At 46.1% G+C, this 20,370-nt stretch overlaps 1 protein-coding gene across 4 annotated transcripts in view; it reads left to right on the plus strand.

Moving 5' to 3' along the window:
- The window catches only part of tp63 (tumor protein p63), a 29,187-nt gene extending 14,351 nt beyond the window's left edge, over positions 1–14,836 (plus strand). For 2 of the 4 annotated variants that reach the window (XM_024278433.2, XM_024278435.2), the window contains 11 exons: positions 1,519–1,773; positions 7,454–7,640; positions 7,714–7,829; positions 7,946–8,055; positions 8,141–8,277; positions 8,515–8,597; positions 8,676–8,800; positions 10,628–10,770; positions 10,952–11,099; positions 13,365–13,458; positions 13,556–14,836. In XM_024278433.2, the coding sequence (XP_024134201.1) occupies positions 1,519–1,773; positions 7,454–7,640; positions 7,714–7,829; positions 7,946–8,055; positions 8,141–8,277; positions 8,515–8,597; positions 8,676–8,800; positions 10,628–10,770; positions 10,952–11,099; positions 13,365–13,458; positions 13,556–13,852 (1,695 nt within the window). In that variant the 3' untranslated portion in view covers positions 13,853–14,836. The remainder of the gene's footprint in view (positions 1–1,518; positions 1,774–7,453; positions 7,641–7,713; positions 7,830–7,945; positions 8,056–8,140; positions 8,278–8,514; positions 8,598–8,675; positions 8,801–10,627; positions 10,771–10,951; positions 11,100–13,364; positions 13,459–13,555) is intronic. The other 2 variants (XM_024278434.2, XM_024278436.2) reach the window with 1 other exon arrangement.
- The last annotated feature ends 5,534 nt before the right edge of the window (positions 14,837–20,370 follow it).

The raw sequence follows: 20,370 nt of genomic DNA on the forward strand, positions 1-20,370 counted from the left end.
GAGCAGAAAATCTTTATTAAAGGCTTTGGGCGTCGGGGATGCTGATTTACTGCAGTCCTGCTGTTCAACTGACGTCCCAAAGGCCCAAACTTGGAGTGGGCTATAAACAGAAGGAATTTTTAGGAGCTGCTAACGTGATTATTAAACAGTTACTGTATTATAGTGGAACAAGATCTGATTAGAGGAAATGAAAAGAAAAAAATTGACATTTTCTTTCCAGTCCATTAAAGTTTTGTTGAAACTGCTGGTCTAACTGGTCAATTATGGTTTTATCCTCAGTTATCTTTGATGCCTACAGCTTTTTTCTGGACAGGCAGTTCTCACTTTTATCTGTGTTTGATCTCTGGCCACCATCAGCTTTTCCAAGGAATACTAATTTGGAATTGATAATTGGTGCCTGTCACATCCACGATCTCGGCTGCCTGCATTAGGTGATCGGGAGGGGGGAAGTGGGGGCTTTGATCTCACTGCCTTAACGCTTCAATGGAATTACACCCCAGTTCAAAAGATCTCTGATATCATCATCAGTCACTCTCATTTACGGGAAGACGCCGTCCAAACAGGAGTCTTGGGTAATCCTTGGATCTTTGTTTTTTGAGCTTGATGCAGTTTCTTCAAGAGTTTGGTTAATTTTAGGAGGCCCATTCATGGTGGTACCCCTTCTTTTTTGTTTTTTTCTGCAGTCTGTTGAGGTGAAACGCTCCTAAAAGTGGTGTATAATAGATCCTTTGAGAGGGACCGAGTGTTTGAGAAAGCTAAAGACTCAAGGATCTTTTACTGTATTTGCGTATGGATGCAGCCGTCAGTCGTCCTCCAACACCTGCATGTCCAGCATAACTGCTCTTCTCATAAGTTCTGGTATTTTTGTTTCCGGGGGGGTTGAGCCGACCTGCTTAGTACACATAGTAGCCCTCACCCAATCCTGTGGTGTTGTTGCACAAGCAGATGGACTCGGATGACCTTGGTCAGGTGTGTCCGTCTCCCTGTGTAAGTGTTTGTCAGAGTTCACAACACTGCATAATAACTTAGTACCTCAACTACCAGTCCTATAAACCGCTTTATGTCGGTCATTGCGCGCTGCATTAACACCTGGCAGTGCGATGGATGTGATTTGGACAGCTGTGGTCAGCCGTGCTTGAAATAAACAAGAGGCCCCGGAGGGATTAATGGCCGTCTAAAGAGTGACAGACACGGCACCTCTTCTAGGAATGTGGTGTTTATAAATGGAAAGGAATGGAGTGAATGGCCGGCAGAGCAAGCACGAAGGGCCTGGCTCCCACCCAGGTGTTTTCTCCATCCAGATTCTCCATTCCCATTCCTCCGGTCGGAATACTTTTTAGGGTGGATGGGAGAGTGACGATTTATTTATTTGTTTAATTTAATTCTGAACTTCTCAACCCACTGTATCCCTTTTGGGGTTACCGGAGCCTCGATCTCAAACTCATTTGCTCCTAAATGGTAAATCAGAAGCATCTCACATTTCTCCTGTGACCATGTTTGTGGTTTTGTCTCCCTCAGTCACAGTACACAAACCTGGGACTCCTGAACAACATGGAGAACATCCAGAACAGCAGCTCGACCTCCACCAGCCCGTACAACAACGACCACGCTCAGAACAACGTGACCGCCCCGTCACCCTACGCCCAGCCCAGCTCCACCTTCGACGCTCTGTCCCCATCGCCGGCCATCCCGTCGAACACAGATTACGCCGGGCCGCACTCCTTTGACGTGTCCTTCCAGCAGTCCAGCACAGCGAAATCTGCCACCTGGACGGTAAGAATCTGCTCCGATTGCTGTTTGGGTTCAGGCTCTTGATAGTATCCATGAAAGAATCCCAATATTTGACCAAATCTTCAAGTGCTGAGACAAATTGAACACTCTTTTTGTCCAATTTTACAATTTTGCACAAATACGTATCAATCAATCAGCGTTTAGTTTTGTGACAAAAAATGACATAAAATATAAAACACTTGTTTTAAAAAAATTTGTATATAACCAAAATAGTAATATTTGGCCATATTCTCATCCTGTGTGATTATTTGATCATGTAACTGTTTAAAAATGTGCTCCAAAGGGACTGCAGAGATGTGCTGATGCATTTGTTTTAATGTGTGTGAATGTGTGAGTGTGGAAGCAGTAGCTGTCATTGTGTGAGTTATTTGTGAGGGTTACAGATAAGGAAACTTTACCTTTGAACTGGCTGTCACGGCTTCAGGCTAATTCAGGTGTACGTTGAAGTTCTGTGTTGCACAATTACATCTGGCAAGGAGGGATGTCACCCGAGAGGCTGAAATCAGGACTAAACTGCTGCTGACAGGAGAAGAGGGGGAGCTTTTTTTGACAGACTTCCACTTCCTGGAATTCATAATTTATCCTTGAAACTTAAAATTGCTCAACTTTAATAGAGTGTTTTAAGTTTTCTCACTTTTGATTATTGATCTGCATATGCTATGATAAAGTCTGAAATAATGTTATGATTTGTATAGTCATCAAATTTATAGTTACTTAAGGATTCCTAATGACCTGAATCTGTGTTGGTAAGGTATAAATATTTGATCATAAGTTATAAAAGGATTTTGATCATTCATGGAAAAAAATTGTTACATCGAGTCAGGGTGGGATTATATAAATTCAATTCCCCCAACTCCCTTTCAAGTAATCTATCATTTGATGCTTAGATATCCTGTGTTTGATATATTTTTGTACGAATGTAAACCTCTGTTGATTGTATTGCACATGGATTATTGGTCTTGCTTTGATTGCTCAACATAAAGCATTTTATTTCAATTCAATTCAAGTTGAGATGTTGATAAGAAAGGTAAAGGGGTTTAAGTTGTGCTCCAGGTGTGGTGATTCCTTGTGCAGCTAGATGTCACCGTGTGATGCTCAGTGAACCAACCCAACCAGCCGGTCCAGCTCTGTCATTAAGTGTGACAACAGAACGGACGGACAGCTGTTGCTCCGCCTGCTTACTTATTTATCTGCAACTGCAAGTGTTGTGGAAAAGCTCTCCGCAGTTTTAATCAGACCTATCTGCCACTGTGTCACAAGACGTCTTGCATCACCAGCTTTCTTCGACACGTGATCATTACGTAACGTACCTGCATTACCATAACTACTGTCACCGTGAATGAGGCATCATTACTACAGTAAGTCCCCCGTGTCAGATAAAGGCTCGGCGGGTTTTCCGCGCCTCACGCTGACTGCTCCCATCCAAACTCAGGGCGGAGCTGGCTTCACGCCTCGGCCGCGCCAACTGTGGGATTGTGACATTTACCCAATTCCCACACTGCCTACTCATCCCTCTCATTTTCACAGCCCAAAAACAAAAGTGTTTGTCTTCTGATCAACTGTGAGGTGGCGAGGAGGGTGGTGTTTGCAGGGAGGCACGCCCCAAGAGCCTTCCCTCAGAATACATCCCATCCCAGACAGATGTGGTGGAACAGACTGTGTCCCAGAGTCACAACACATGACGCAAAACTGGTTGGATTACGCCGTCTTGATGGCGAAAAGTTGACATTGCTTCTTATTGCGTCAAACGTCACTGCGTTGCCAAAATGAAGTGTGTCCACATCCTGTTGTTGTTGATGCCTCTAATGTTTTGCTTCAATCAACACAACTAGTCTGCTATTCATACATTTAGTTTACTATTCCATCTTCATAAAGAATATTTTTGATGTTAGGTCACAAAAAGAAGGGTTGGACCAAAGATGGAAACAATTGGTAAAGAAACTGAGACTCCTTAAGTCCTTTTATAGATATTTTAATCTGTTTTTAACTCTTGTGTCACTAAAGGAACTTGTTACTCATCATTAAAGTTTTGGACTTATCCTCAGCGAGACAATATTTTCTTTGTCTGATGACTTTCCTCGGTGACTCCGAGTCATTCTTGCAGCGGCGGTCTGACTCGTTCTGAAGATCTGTGATTGAAGTGCTGCTTCTCATCTCAGAGGAGGCTCCCTCACCTGATCTCTAGTAAAGCCCCCATAATCGCAGCTCAAAAGCTCAACTGCTGGACTGATGGACTGATGGCGCAGCACCACTGTAGCTGGAGCTAGCGTGGCTTTTCTCTGTCATAGATCTGCAAGCGCGCTCTTTTGAAGGCCTGTGGGATCTTCCATGGGACTTAGAAGGCTGTGTACTGTACTTTTTGATGACTGCTCTTATGGAGACACACCTAATCCCTAACCCACACCTTAACCTCTTCCTGTCTAGGATGACTGTGACACACCAACTCAAAAAAAAAAAAAAAGATGCAACCTTTTCCCAGAACTCCTCCCACACAGTTTCCTGGCCGGCACTCCCGCTGTCTCCCTGACGTTCCCACCTCCATCCTTCATTTTAAGAAAAGCCCTCGGCCAGGTCAAATGAATCCACTGCCCAGAGATGTTTTATCTTCTTTGCTTTACCAGCTAATGGGGTGTTGCAAGTGCAGCAGCTATTGTTGGGCCGTGATGCAAGCATTGTGAGGGTGATGTTTGCCTTGTGTATTAGACTGCCACCACGCAGTCAAAGGAGAAGAATGTCCTGGTTTGGGCCATCAGAGGGATGCTCTGGAGCTCAGGGGGATTACAGTAATGGAGTGAGGACCAGTAGATAATACCTGTGTAAATAGTGTGTGGCTCTTACCTGAACTCCACGCTCTCGGAGTGTCTTTTTGAGAGTTAAGCTTGACGGCTACATCTCACATTGCGCCGGAGGAGGAGGAGGAGGAGGAGGAGGAGGAGGAGGAGAGCCTGTGAATGTTTAAAAGAGAAGAGTGTTCCAGCGAAAGGTAGCAAGACGCAGCTTGTCCCAGGAACATCTGTGGACCCGTCCCACGCCTCACAAGATGGGGCTGAGACTTGTTTGTGTCAAGAAGCTTGTCACGACTCGCCCATCATAGCCAAGACAAGCCCCGAAGGGTACAGATGGGAAAAGGCAAAGGGTTTTTTTTTTTTGTTTTTTTTAAGGCAGAGTTGGAAAAGTTTTTATGATAGCTCTTAGATTTTAAGACAGGCGTCATGGAAAAATAGATTCTTAGACTCTTGTCTTTTCCCACCCTGTTTTGTTACTTCAGGTGCAATGCAACACCTCAATGAAATCACATAGAGGTGTTAAAATCCAGTATATCCAAACAAAAACCTATTTTCTTTTGTGACATTTTCGTGCACCTGAAAATGTTTTATTTCTCTTATTAAGACAGTTTTGCTTTCAGATGCACTTCATGCTATTAAAGTTAGAAAAGAAGCATTTGGGACACTCAGTCCCCCCTGCATGAAGCTATGAGGCAGCGTACAGGTCAGCTTCGGGACAGGAGCCATCACTGAGATCAGATCCTTAAGATAAGGCCTCACCTCACGGACCATTTCTCAGATTAGAACTATCGATATGATTAAACTCCCAAAAATACAGTTTGAATCCATTTTCATATTTTTAATAAAATCTGGTGCTTTGGAAAAGAGTGAAGAAAAAAAGAAAAAAAAACCCAACTGAATTATGTTTGAATTAAACAGGTTTGGGAGAAGCCGCAGGCATGACATGACATGTCAGGTATGAAGAAGACAAGACCAGAGGCGCCAAACGACGCTTGTTTAAGGCCTGATGTTTGTCAGGACTTGACTTCTGCATGCGCCCGCAGCGCCTGTCAGGGAGAAAAGAGGGCTTCAGCTGTGGGCCTGCCCCGACCTGCACTGCAGGAAGTGTGTTTGTGTGTGTGCAAGCGAGCAAGCAAGCGAGAGAGCGCTGCAGGATTTAGAAAGTAAAACAGCAGAAGATGCTGTACGGTCCAAGCATCATTCTCTGATGAAGGAGTTTAGATCATCCTGTAGATGTTTGTGCACCGCATGTTTCCTTGGAGTTAATCCACTTTCCGGTTTTCAAGCCACGTGTCCTCGCCGAATTGTGTCACATGGGAGCTCGCAAACAAGCGTTTTCTTTCTGTGTTGTGCGCTCCTGGGCTGTGTAATTCACACTGCGACCAATGAAAGGCCCATAATTACATGTTAACACCTGAGCGCCGCACCCTGTGTGAGCCACTGAATCCCATCAGTCAACTGGCTGTCCTCCGCCCTGCACGCTGTTGGCTTTAGCTGGCTGCTTTCAGCAGGCAGCAGCAGCTCCTGCGCTCCCCACTCTGCAAACACAGCACCAGCAGCGCATAGTTGTGTGCTCAAAGTTTGTAGCTGGAGGGCAGGGATGGTTCTCTGCTGTGTGGGTTTGACGCAGAGGGAAATCATCTAAACAAACTTTGGTTTTTACCGTAAACGACTTTGATTAGATCTAGTCGTGTTATTATTGCCTATAGCTACAAAAAAAAGAGGAAAAATGTGTGTAATTATTCAAAACCGCACACGGTGACCCCTCACACACAACTGTTCTCCTTTTCCTTTTGCTTCCTAATCCTCCCCTCTCGTCAGTGTTTAGCTCCTTCCCCTGCATGACTTCTCCAGCTCATTTAGCTGATTGACAGAGGAGCACGGAGAGTATCAGGTTAGGAGTGAGAGGACAAGCGCCACCATTTGTCTTTTCTTTCTTTTTTCTTTGACTTTGAATCAGCTCAGCCACTGTGTTGAGTCTGGATCACTTTAATTGCACACATTCATGCACAAACGGCAAATCAAAACACACTTTTCTTCTTATTTCACGTGCATGCAGCAAAGCGGGAAAAGCTGTTTGTCCTCATGAAAACAAAGGCTGCGCCTGGGGAGCGGAGGGGGGCCGGGTCCGTGCCAAGCTTGTGTAATATTTAAGGTCGGCACAGACAGGTACTGGGAAGAGCTCCTCTTCACTGGAAGCACATTTAATAGATGTGGAATTTTATGTTGCACTATTGTCAGCCGCGAGCGGTTTTTCCCAATCTTCACTTTTAGAAATAAACCTGACAGGGAAATATTCCCCTCCACCCCCGTGCTGTGTCTCCTGCACAGAGAGGATTTAAAGCTCTGCTTACACAGCACTGATTTCAATGCTTTGTTTACACAGTTGGGTTGTGCCTATTAGTAACAATTCAGCCTTTCTGGTGGCTTACTACTCATCAGCTCCAACAGTGCCAGGGATCAAGGCACATCCATTATGTGCGACTGCCGGTTCTGCCAGGTTGTGGGAGCAGCCGCACACTGGCAGCAGCCGTCCGTCCTCAGCCAGCCACTTCAGAGGATGATAAGTGGCCATTGGATGCTTTAGCAGAGTGCTCCCCCATTGAAGATGAAAGCCAGGCCTGGTTTAATTGCTCCTGGAGGGGTCCACTTTATGGCGTGCCTCGGAAGTCCTGAAGGCGATCTTTGAGGTCGCTTAATACACACTTGTAGCAGCAAACCCCAGCATGGGTGTTGTTTTAGTTAAGCGGATCATAATCACAGTGTTGGATTGAACCTTTTTTGCTTCAGGGGGAGCAGAGGTGCTCATTCAGGTTAACAGGTGTTCCCCAGATCAAAACTTCTGCAAATAGTCATATTTCTGTTTTCTTCTCCAGTACTCAACAGACCTGAAGAAGCTGTACTGCCAAATCGCAAAGACGTGCCCCATCCAGATCAAAGTGCTGACCCCCCCGCCGCAGGGGGCCGTCATCAGGGCCATGCCCGTGTACAAGAAAGCGGAGCACGTGACCGAGGTGGTGAAGCGCTGCCCCAACCACGAGCTCAGCCGCGAGTTCAACGACGGTCAGTTCCTCTCGGTTTTCAGAACGGCCCCTCCGGCTGCAGCGTTTCCTAACAGAGCCCATGTTGCCCTTAGGCCAAATCGCACCTCCGAGCCATCTGATCCGAGTGGAGGGAAACAACCACGCCCAGTACCTGGAGGACTCCATCACTGGGAGACAGAGCGTTTTAGTTCCTTATGAGCCTCCTCAGGTAACAGTCATTTAAAGCCTCTCACCATCTTGGGGGGTCTTATTTGTCAAGGGAACAGAGTCTTCAAAGATATTTTTTTCAAAAATAACTCAATCTGTGGGTCTTCTTCTCCTCAGGTGGGGACAGAATTCACCACCATCCTGTACAACTTCATGTGTAACTCCAGCTGTGTGGGAGGAATGAACCGGCGCCCCATCCTCATCATCGTCACCCTGGAAACCAGAGAGTAAGAGATGCTTTTGCTCCTCGTTCGTTCTCCTGAGCTGCTCCTAAACCCTCCAAATTCTTACGGCTTCCTCGTCTCCTCCCAGTGGACAGGTTTTGGGCCGCCGCTGTTTCGAGGCCAGGATCTGCGCCTGCCCGGGTCGAGACAGGAAGGCGGACGAGGACAGCATCCGCAAGCAGCACGTAACAGACGCCTCAAAGAGCAGTGAGGGTACGAAGCGCCGTAAGTAGTGCTGGGGTTGGTGGCGGGCTGTCACGCTTCATCTCACCTGACATGCTGCCCGTGTCCAGGAGCCTCCTCCACTGCATCCACTAACCCTTGTGGTTCAGGGTGCGCTGGCCACTCTTCGCCACCCCGCCTGCCTGCTTCCTCGCCTGTTTCCCCCTCCTCTTGCTCAGGGTGACTGTCTCTGCCAGCACCTGGCGGCTTGTATTCAGTATCTTTGCTGTCCTGTTTCAGGTTATCGCCAAGTTTCCCACGGCATACAGATGTCCACCATCAAAAAGAGAAGGTCCACCGATGAGGAGGTCTTTTGTTTGCCTGTAAGAGTTCATTTGTTGCTTCTGTTTATCACCTCCTTCTCCTTCTTGAGCTGCTCACCCTCCGTCTTTCTTTCACAGATCAAAGGTCGTGAAATTTACGACATTTTGGTAAAAATCAAAGAATCCCTGGAGCTCATGCAGTTCCTGCCCCAGCACACAATAGAGTCGTACCGACAGCAGCAGCAGAACCTCCTTCAAAAACAGTGAGTACCAGTTCACATTTACCAAAATAAAAAGGACTCTGCAGCTTGTTCTGCTCTTTTGCTGATTTGTGAGGACCAACTCCTGACTGACCTGTAGATGTCACTGCTTTGAGAGCCTGAAAAGCAGGATCTGGGTGCAGCTCAGCCATCAGCAGGTTCAGTGAATTTACTCAGAATCTCCTGAATGCCACAGAGGACAAGCCTCGAATTAAGTCGAGCTGTTTTTCTTCTCTTCTACCCTCTCATGGGAGACGAGCCAAAGCTGATGAATCGTGACAAGTGAACCTGGCTATGCTTTTGTTAAGGAGACGCTTCCAAAAAAACATGGTTACGCCTTTGGGTGCTTTGCCAGGGTTTGCACAACAGCAGCAAAGAGCATCTGCAGCTCCGTCTATTAACTGCAGTATAATTAAAAGCGCCTCTGATGCACATGTTCATGCAAACTTCGCCTCGACCCACCCTTTCCCTTAAAGCAATGAAGACTCGGAGACAGTGCTGGGATGATAATTACTGCTTATGTTATACGGTTGCCCCTCATAACAGCCTCACGCGTGGAGGCCATGCTGGCGTTGCTTTTTTGGCGCTGCTAAAACATTAAAACATTTCCAGATTTGATTTCAGATTATAAAAAGTTTTAAACTTAAAGGATTGAAGCCATTTTCTGGTAAAATGTTCCTTGTTTTGATTATTTGCTTGAATCCTCTGACAGTTTGAGGTTTTCCACAGTCCTTATTTTTGTTAATAGTAATTTTTCCTTCAGAATATATTTCTTTACTCATGCTAAAGACAACACCCTCTTTTCTCAAGCATAAAAAATCAGACCTGTGTGTGTCTGGCGCCACCTCCTGGTGGACAGTGTTAGTGCAGTTGATTTGATTCTCGGCTGAGTGAGACTTGAATCTGTGTCTTCCTCTCTGAATTGTATCATTTTTCCAGCTAATTTCTGAACCTTTCTGGGGACTTCGCATCTTCTGCCAGTGAGCCCTTATTTCTGCTTTCTCTCTTCTTTCTGGTTCCTCCCTGCAGCCTGATAAAAGCCCGCCTGGGTAGCCAGCTCCTGGAGCCTGCAGGGGAGCAGAGGCGGCGCTGCAGCCCCTCCTGAAGCCGCCTCACATTCCTCCTCCTCCTCCTCTGGGCCTTCCCTCTGTCTACTTTTTTGGTCAACTCTGAATTTTCTCTGCTCTGAGGATTTCATCTGTCTTCTTGAGTTGCTGCAGTCTCCTGGACCGTTGCCTCCTCGTTTTGCTCAGCTCTTGAAGGCTGACCAGATTTTTTTTTTTTTTCTTTTTTTTACTTGCATGCTTTTATTCTGTCAGTGTGATTGTTTGACAGGGTTCTCCAAGCACTGAGACATTTTGTGAACCTCTCAGCCCTTCAGGCTGAAGCTGGACTGGAGCTGAGCCTGACTTTTTATTTTTCTCAAATCATACTTGACGAACAGAGATGAACCTGTTGAGCCTTTGCATTGTTTATGGAGCTGGACTCTTTGAAAAGACTGTGAAGTGTCTGATGCTGAAGTATTTTCCAGTGCTGGTCATGTTTTTAAGTTCGCTGCAGGGCAGTTTGTGTGTGTTTAACTGTGTTTCCGCTTTGGTCCCTTTAAACAAGAAGCTCCTGATGTGACGGAGCAGACTCTGTCTGACCACTCTGTTTGAGACAGACCCTTCATTTGGGGGCTTCTGCACTTTTTTCAGAACAAAATAAATGGATTTTTTTGGGCTTGAACCTGATTTTTGTTGTTAATGATAGAAAATGTGATGGTTTTTGTGTGTTTGGAGCCTTGAGGGTGTCACTAACACTCCCATTCCCTCCTCTCTGTTACCCCAGGAACTCCATGCCATCCCAGCCCTCCTTCGGCTCTACCTCCCCAACCCCTGGAAAAGTGAACAAACTGCCCTCTGTCAGCCAGCTCATCAACCCCCAGCAACGCAACACACTCACCCCTGGTCTGACTGGAGGCCTCACTGACAGTAAGTGTGCTCCTTTATTCCTCCTTCTCTGTCCCTGACCACGCCCCCACCACCTCCGCCGGCCATCAGATACCTTAAGGGCTTACTGTTTAAAGGCGTTGCCCCCACACCCCCCAGCTTTCATGTTGTAAAAGCAGGACCAGTGTCAGAGGGCTCACCGCAGCTCCTTTTGTCTCTGCAGTGACTCCCATGATGGCCCCCCACATCCCCATGAACGCTGACATGAGTTCACTGAGCCCCACACACGCACTGCAGCCACAGCTACCCCTGGTGCCCTCCTCCCACTGTACCCCCCCTCCTCCCTACCCTATGGACAGCAGCATCGCCAGGTACCTCAGCAAAGCTCCAAGCCAGATTTCCACTGAGCACACAGTTCGCTCCGGTTTCCTCGGAAACGCAGGCAGCCCAGGGCTCACCCAGGTGTCACACTGGCAGCGTGGCGTTTGCACTGCGTGTGCGGGACGGCTCCCAAACAATTAGGCCATGCACACTACTTTTTTTGTGCAGCTTTCAGACTTTTTTCAAAGTCGCAGCTGATCAGTTACATTATAATGGCTGATCTTTAACCAAAACCTGCTTCTGATTTTTTTTTTTAAGAAATCATGTCCACAAAACTTTGAGGCTGCGGCCAAAAAACTGATCCAAATCGTGCCGCACTGAGTAGAGCTGAACTGTACTGTTTGGTGGAATCTTGGCTTTCCTTTATTTGTTTTGGATTTTGAACTGTTTTCAATTGAATGTTCTTTAGAATCAAATGTCTGACAGGATTTCAATAGGGATGCAACAATTCTCGAATGAAAACCTAACCATATTTTCACCATAATCATGGTGAACAAAACTGCATGTTTACTTTGAATGCATCAAACAATTGGGGTGCTAAATTTAAGGAATTTCATTGGATTTATTTAAACATTTTTTAGCATAAACCAACTTCTCATCCTGGTTTCTGGTTTCTTATCAAATTAAAAAGAAGATTTTTCTGAATTTTTAATTTTTTGCTGTTTTATAAGATATCAAACATAGACTGAACTTAGACAAAACCGTAAACTAAAAGTCAAAGTTTGAACTGAATCATGGGAAAAGTAAATCACTTCTGCTAAATTTAAGAGGTATTTATTTTTTTATTGTTTATTGCTACTCTGAACCAACTGAAAATCTTTTTTTCAGATTTGCAAATTAACATTTGTGGTTGTTGTTCTGTAATACACAAATCATATATTAAACTGAAATGAAACTGTGACCTAAAAGTCGAGGTTTAAACCAAATTGGGGGAAAGTGAATTGTTGCATCTCTGAATTTCATCCGATTTCTTCACATTCAGTTCATTTCACATATTTGTTCTGCTATCTCACATCAACCAAAGAAAAATAAATGTTATTGTTTAACCTTTTTCTGTTTACTTAAATATTGAGGCCCAATCAGAATTCTTCCCTTCTCCCTATACACCTACATTTAGCCCTCCAAACAGAGACATGGAATAATGGTGGCTATGTCCGAATTCCTTTACTAATCACTATATAGTGCGTTCAGTTTTATAGTGCTGTCCAAATCTAAAATTCCAAAATCGAGTGCCCTGGAAATCTCCCAGAAGACTTACGAAAAACTAGCATGCATCGAGGCTCACCAGACTAGCAAATATTGACCACAATGCATTGTGGTTGAACAATTTTTGCAAAAAAAAAAACAAAAAAAAAACATCTTTAATGTATTTTTTTAATAAACCATCCACATTTTCATCATCAGAACCCAGTGAAGTCACAAATGAACGTTGTGAAATGTTTACATTGATTGAATTTAAGTAATGAGCATGATGTCCGAATTGCTTTTAAAATCCAGGAAACTAAATAGTCCAGTACTACATAGTTTTTTAGCAGTTAGGGATTAAGGCGGGAAGTGTCTCTAAATACAGACATTCAACTCAATGACGTCACCAATAGTCGACGGCCAGCTAGCATTAGCGAGGAGCTTCCAGCGCTCAAATACACATAATAACATCGGTTTTATAACTTTAAAAAGGTTGTGCTACAACGAAAAGTCCTTACTTACTTTTAAATTTAAACGTCTGTTGTCCAGACCACACCCACGTGAAGAAAAACGCTTTTCCTCCGCAGCTCAGCAATACGAGCGAATACCCCTTCGCGACAGAGGGCTCTGTGTCCCTCCGCCTGGTAGGCGTATTCACACTGAAGCCGATTGGAGTGGTGGAGGCGGCCAGTTTTAACGCTAAGTGAACGGTAAAGACGCAGATTGAGGCGATCTGAAATCCTACAGCGCGATTTTAGTGATGAGCGCGGCTCAGTGGTCTGGCAGCAGCTCACTTAGAGCAGTGAGTGGCGAAAAAGAGGAGAGGGCCACGCGAATATGTCACATGTTCAATGTTAATGCACCTTAAAAAAACTATTTTGAACACGCCTTACAAACGCCCCTACAAATGGAGGGGTATGGAGAAGGGAAGATTTCTTATTGGGCCAAACACTCCATGGAAAATGAAATAATCCAGCTACAAACTTACCTGATGTTGTTTTCAAACTAAAAGTATGCTGAGAAATGCACATCAAAGTCTAAAGCAGCGTCTGCTCCTTGCTCCCCTGCAGTTTCCTCGTACGACTGGGCTGCGCAGGCTGCTTGGATTACTTCACAGCACAGGGTCTAACCAACATCTACCAGATTGAGAACTATAACTTGGAGGTGAGCCCTTGCCTATCCAACTCGAGTCATTGCTGGGTTAGAGACAAGAGTGGCTCCCCCTGCGAGTACTAACGCTGCCCTGTGTAATGACCACCAGGACCTGTGCAGGCTGAAGATCCCTGCAGAGTTCCAGAGTATCATCTGGAGGGGCATCATGGAGCATCGACAGGCCATGGATTTTTCCCCCCCTCCTCACATAGTGCGCACCACCAGTGGCGCCTCCACTGTGAGCGTGGGCGCCTCCGAGGCCCGGGGCGAGCGTGTCATCGACGCCGTGCGCTTCACCCTCCGCCAGACCATTTCCTTCCCGCCCCGCGACGAGTGGTCCGACTTTTCCTTCGACCTGGATTCTCGCCGCAACAAACAGCAGCGCATCAAGGAAGAGGGGGAGTGAGAAGACTCCCCCCACCAGCACCCCCACGTCCCATACCGTCATTTCACGAGGAAAACATTTCAAATGAAAACCTTCTCATTGTGCACACTTTGCTGTACATACGGCCAAATGCACTTATCTTCATGTTTGTGCTCCAGAAGATGCCCATGTTGCTGAGGAGAGGCGCATTTATTGAAATTTCTTGAGAGCACTTAAGAAATGCTGTTGCTTAGATTTGTTTGTGTGTTTTAGTATTCAGGAATCACCTTCAAGCATAGCATGACTGGAAGCAGAGGGTTTATTCGGGCTTACATTTCTGCTGTGGACCATAGCAAGTGTAATTTAGTTTACAATGTCTTTATGTTTTTCACTGTTATGGCCTCATATAGCCGGTCAGACAAACTGTTTTTTTATTTTTATGACAAAAGACGTTGGTTTTATACATTTAAAGAGTATTATGTGACTGGATCAATTGTTGTTGTTTTTTCTGGATTAGTGCGCATGTGTGTACTTGTGCAGGTGGTTGTGAAGAATGTCAGTGAATTCATTTATTGTAGCCATTTAAATATGTAGGCTTTACATGACCCAGTGTTTTACAGTTAAAGGGTATTGACTGATCTTTTTAGTATTGTTTACTGTAAACATGGGCTTTTTGCTTTTTGGCTGTTTGTCAAGCTCATGCCAAGTTAGTTTGATTTTGTATGAATCAGGAAGTGTGTTTGAGGGCAATGCTTCATTATGACTGTTGGTCAGAACAGAAAACGGATCAAAATGTACATAAATCTGTATAGTCTCCTCAAAAGAAGCGCCTGGTTTCCCTGTGAACAAAACAAACAGACGGGATGTTCATTTGCAGCCCAAAGACAGCCCCGTTTCCCGTAGTAACCCCTGTCTCAGCAACTGCAGATTATTTTTGTATATTGTACATATGTTGCATTTTATCATGGGTATTTTGATATGAATTTGAAATAAATAACCACTCTTGCAATATTGCATGTTAACATCTCTTTGTGTCGGCGTGTTTTCTTCAGTATGACATTACTCTTGAAAAGTTCAGGATATTGTGAAGAACTCAGTGGATGTCGTCGACACAGTGTTTGTTTCACTTCACAGATTTTCAGGACAGAGACTCAATGGTGTTGGGGTGATGGTGTTTTCCACATAATGGTCTCACTTATTGGGATCAAAACCCAAAAATCCTAAAACATAACCTGTTTCAATGTGGCATCAATTTCCGAATTCAACATTTATCAACGGACACTGCCGTGGAGAAAAGCTGCTTTGTAAAGCAGCGTTCTCATTGAAACAGGTTCCCTTCAGACCGGCAAACCCTAGGTGTGCCAGAGGCCCCGCGGTTGGGCAGTACCAAAGCAGCTTCTCGAGCCAGCGGCTCCAAACAAAAAGGTTCTGGACCAGGTGGAAAATCCTCAACATCCTCAGAAAGTTCTGTGGAGGAACTTGCATCACTTTGCCCGGTACCACTCTGCATATTGAAGACCCAGCGTACGTTAGATGAAGCTAATCTAACTGTCAATCATAGATCCAAGCCACACCCCCACCTCTCAGTCCGCAACCGTTTAGGCGGAGCCAACAGTGTGTGACGGGGAAGAGCCATGTATTTATGACAAGGTTGAAGCAATGATATATATTACTGGATTGGAAATGACATGACATTCGGCGTGACAGACGTGCTGCATTCCTATGCATTGAGTTCGAGTGATGAACGGAGGAGGTCCAAATAAGTATGAAAAGAACCACAAAAGGGGACACAATGTTTTGTAATCAACCTCAAAAACCATGACAACAAAATAATTCGATCAGAGGAATCATTACAGGGCAGGAATCACATTTTAATAGAGAGAAATCAGGCTTGGCACCATGAAGTGAGTGCTAGCAACTCGCGAGTAGCATGCTAGCTTGGTTCTTCGATGTATGATTTTATTAATGTTTCATGTTTTAAAACATGACTGATGTTATTACCACATATTTACATTCAACCAGCACAAAAACTGATGAAAATTCGTGTTGGCAAAACGTAACGTGTGCAGCCCGGATGCACGTTGTTGCATTGCTGTGCTAACAAAGTAGCATGTGGCTACTTTAAGAACCTAAATCTTGTTGTTGGTTGCACTTTTTTTGTAGGAAAGTGAAAGTGAGTTTGCACATAATTTTCTAAATCCGTGCCGTCACTGTTGAGCTTCACTCGAAGCACATGTGCTGCAGACTGGTCAGCACATGTGCTGCGCTGTCAGCATATGTGATTCATGTGCCCCTAGGGCAGGCATGTCAAACATACGGCCCGCGGGCCGGACCCGGCCCATTGGATGATTTAATCCGGCCCGTCATAAATTTCTGAGTATGTCAAAAAAAGAAGCGAGTCACTAGCTCATTTCTATCAAAAGTTATGATTTTTTAAAATAAATACAAACCAAATGCTCCCTCCGGCCGCTAGAGGGCAGTAAATGTGTTAAAGAGCTCACGTCCAGCATGCGGCACTGACACGAGTTAGTACCAGGAAATAAACATTCGCAACGTGATGTGTCCAACTAGAAATAAACCGGCAAGCTTGCTTCACCATTCACCACTACTACTAGACAAGTTATCGGTCAACACACCCTTCCCAATATGGCACTGTCAAAAAAAAGAAAAGTGGACACGGAGTGCAGGGTCTTTGGGAGACGCAGCTATCCAGCGGTGACACCACGCACTTCTCATGTCTCACAGCTGTGCGTCCGAAGGCACCGGATCGTCCAGATTTGGATAAATATAAAGACAACATAACAGATTTGCTGCGAGAGTTTGAGCGGAGGTTTCAGGTTTTCAGTGAACTTGAGAACAAATTCGGCTTTTTTCGCTCGCCATTTACAGTGAAGCCTTCTGATGTGCCAGCTGACATTAAGCTCGAGCTTATTGACTTGCAGTGCAATTCCGCTATGAAGGATAAATTTGGGTCAGTGGGATTGGATACGTTTTATCAGTATCTTGTGCCAGGTTACCCCAAATTAACAGCCGTTGCTGCAAAGGTTCTCTCCATGTTTGGGACTACTTATCTTTGTGAACAGGTGTTCTCTGTGATGAACAATAATAAAACAAAGCAGCGCTCAAGGTTAACAAATGAACACTTGAATGACATTGTTAAATGTGCTGCTACTCAGGATTTGACACCTGATATCGAGGCACTTGTAAAGGCAAAAAGATGCCAAGTTTCAGGAGCCAGCAGCACGTAGACTGCAGGAGTGCTGCTGATGACATGACATTTGTTTGCACTCATAAATACAGATCATTAAAAATAAGATTAATCTGGTTTCATATTAAAGACAATTAATATTTTGCAGTATATTCTCAGCTTCAGTAGGCCCAGCCTAGTAGTTTGAGCTGATGTAGTCTAATCTTATTGCCCATGCACTGCTAAAACTTTTATTTGGTATTTTTATTTATTATTATATATTTTTATTTATTATGATTTCAAAGCAGTATGATAATTAAGGCAAAACATTTTTTATAGCTCCTACTTAAGTTTGTTTAGTGTGGTGAGTTGGTTCAGGTGTAAAACTGCATTCACTCAACTGTTAAAATAAACCAGTTGTTAACACATTCAATGCCAAACATGAAAATCTTTTTTTTCTCCATTGTTTGTGAATAAATGTGTTGCGCTTAGAAAAGATCCCTTGTCATCTGTGATTATAATATGTAGGGTAGGCTACAAATTTAGGCTGAATGATAAAGCATAGTACTGAAAAACAAAGCTAAATAGTTGGAGTTGACATTCTTTTACTGATCCGGCCCACCTGAGAACAGAAAGTCTGGATCCGGCCCCAGAGCCAAACTGAGTTTGACATGCCTGCCCTAGGGGTACCTGGGTTGTCTTTTTCTGCCTCTGTGACACCCCTAAGACCTTTCCCAGATGTTAGGCTCAGGATTCGATCGTAAAAAAAAAAGTGTTTTTTAAAATGAAGCTTTTCGTCATCACCAGTGCTTGGATAACAGCGCCATGTGCTGCTTTTTTGCCCCTCGCTCAATACTACCCCTGACTTAAACGTTGCAGTGTGTCAGTGAGTGAATTGGGCCGCTGGAAATGGCCACACATGTGGACTTCATCATCACTCGTCCCCCAGCTTTATCTGAATGAACTCTTTTAGATACGTAGTTGTAGAAGCCAATCTTTCTCTAACTGTTCTGGTATCGCCTGTCCGTCCTGGGATAGGATCTCGCCTTCATGTGGGAATCCCTAAGGTTTCTTCTTTTTTCCTGACTCAGGTGACTCAGTGAAAAAACTCTGAGTTTTCCCCGCTTTTTTTTTCGGCACCCGCCGTTCACCAGGGATGAGTCAGCCCGGCTGCTTTCGGACTCATCCCTGGTGAAAAAACTCGGAAAATTTTCTCCCCCCTGAGTTTTTCCCAACACCCGCCGTTCACCAGGGACAATGGAAATTACAGTGTTCCTGGCCAGGGGGAAGTCCGCGGAGCTGCTGGGACTCATCCCTGGTGAAAAACCTCTGAGTTTCCCCGATTTTTCCGACACCCGCCGTTCACCAGGGATGAGTCAGCCCGGCTGCTGTTGGACTCATCCCTGGTGAACACCGAATGTCGACGTCTACCAAACGACCATGGGAACGATTTCAGAAACCTGGTTTTCGGAAACAGGGTGCCTCCGGGCACGGGCCGGGCAACCCCCCAAGTCCCTGCGGCCGCCCCGGGGGGCCTCAGAAGCGGGCTCTTCTGGGCCGAAAGCCCCCCTCCGGCCCTCCAGTGGGGCCGCTTGTCCCTCCAGCTCCACTGACCGACCGGCACTCTCTGCCTGCCCTTGGAGAGCCCCCGCCTGGCCCGGCGTCGTGCCGGTTCCATGGTGGCAGGCCACTCCGTCCTGCAGGAGCGGTTAATGTGCGTGTTTTTTTCCTGCCCGGCCACCTTACGGCGGCCACGGGCTCGCCATTCAGGCCGCCTGCCCGCCGCGACCCTCCGGGTAGCGAGACCGAGACGCCCCGTCTGTCCCACCCGTCCCACAACAGCACCTGCTGCCTGCGCTCTCTCTCTCTCCCCCCTGCCGGCCGCACCACCCGGTCCGGTGGGGGAGGAGGGCACGCCCGGGGCAGCAGGCTCGTCCGGAAGCACGCTCTTCTCCAGCCCTCTTGACTTCGACTTCCTCCCCCCGGCGCCTGGCACCAGGCCCGGGACTTGGACAGGGAGGGGAGGACGTACGGACGAGCATGGAGCGGGGCCACGCCACGGTGCGGCGGCACCCAGCACCCGTGCCCCCCCTTCCAGACCGCTACCCCCCGGCCTCTGCGGTCGGGGGCAGGTCGCGGGAGGGTGGGAAAAAAGAAAAAGAAATGCACCGACGGAGGTGCAGGCGGCCGGGGGAGCTTCTCTGGCTCCCCTCGCTCCACCTCTGCCCACACCGCCGCCGCGCGGGGGCTACCTGGTTGATCCTGCCAGTAGCATATACTTGTCTCAAAGATTAAGCCATGCAAGTCTAAGTACACACGCCCGGTACAGTGAAACTATGAATGGCTCATTAAATCAGTTTCTGTGCCTACCATGTTGACAACGGGTAACGGGGAATCAGGGTTCGATTCCGGAGAGGGGGCCTGAGAAACGGCTACCACATCCAAGTAAGGCAGCAGGCGCGCAAATTACCCACTCCCGACTCGGGGAGGTAGTGACGAAAAATAACAATACAGGACTCTTTCGAGTCACTGTACTTGGAATGAGTACACTTTAAATCCTTTAACGAGGATTCATTGGAGGGCAAGTCTGGTGCCAGCAGCCGCGTTAATTCCAGCTCCAATAGCGTATCTTAAAGATGCTGCAGTTAAAAAGCTCGTAATTGGGTCTCGGGATCAAGCTGGCGGTCTGCAGAAAGACGAGCTACCGTCTGTCCCAGCCCCTGCCTCTCGGCGCCGCCTCGATGCTCTTAGCTGAGTGTCCCGCGGGGTCCGAAGCGTTTACTTTGAAAAAATTAGAGTGTTCAAAACAGGCCCGGTCGCCTGAATACCGCAGCTAGTATTAATGGAATAGGACTCTGGTTCTATTTTGTGGGTTTTCCCTCTCTGAATTTGGGCCATGATTAAGAGGCACGGCCGGGGGCATTCGTATTGTGCCGCTAGCGGTGAAATTCTTGAACCGACTGAAGACAGATGAAAGTGAAAGCATTTGCCAAGAATGTTTTCATTAATCAAGAACGAAAGTCGAAGGTTTTGAAATCGATCAGATACTGTTGTAGTTCCGACAATAAACAGTTTAAAATTACAAGTTTTTTAAATAGTTTAAAAAAAAAAGACCATTTTGCACACGCCTTACAAATGCCCCTACAAATAGAGGGGTATGGAGAAGGGAAGATTTCTGATAAGTCCAAACACTCCATGGAAAATGAAATAATCCAGCTACAGACTTACCTGATGTTGTTTTTCAAAGTAAAAATATGCTGAGAAATGCACATCAAAGTCTAAAGAAGCGTCTGCTCCTTGCTCCCCTGCAGTTTCCTCGTACGCGCGCCCCGATGCTGGCAGGAGGAGGTGCGAGTGAAATAAAAGTCTCTTA

Source organism: Oryzias melastigma, linkage group LG4, assembly GCF_002922805.2.
Source record: "Oryzias melastigma strain HK-1 linkage group LG4, ASM292280v2, whole genome shotgun sequence".
NCBI lineage: Eukaryota > Metazoa > Chordata > Actinopteri > Beloniformes > Adrianichthyidae > Oryzias > Oryzias melastigma.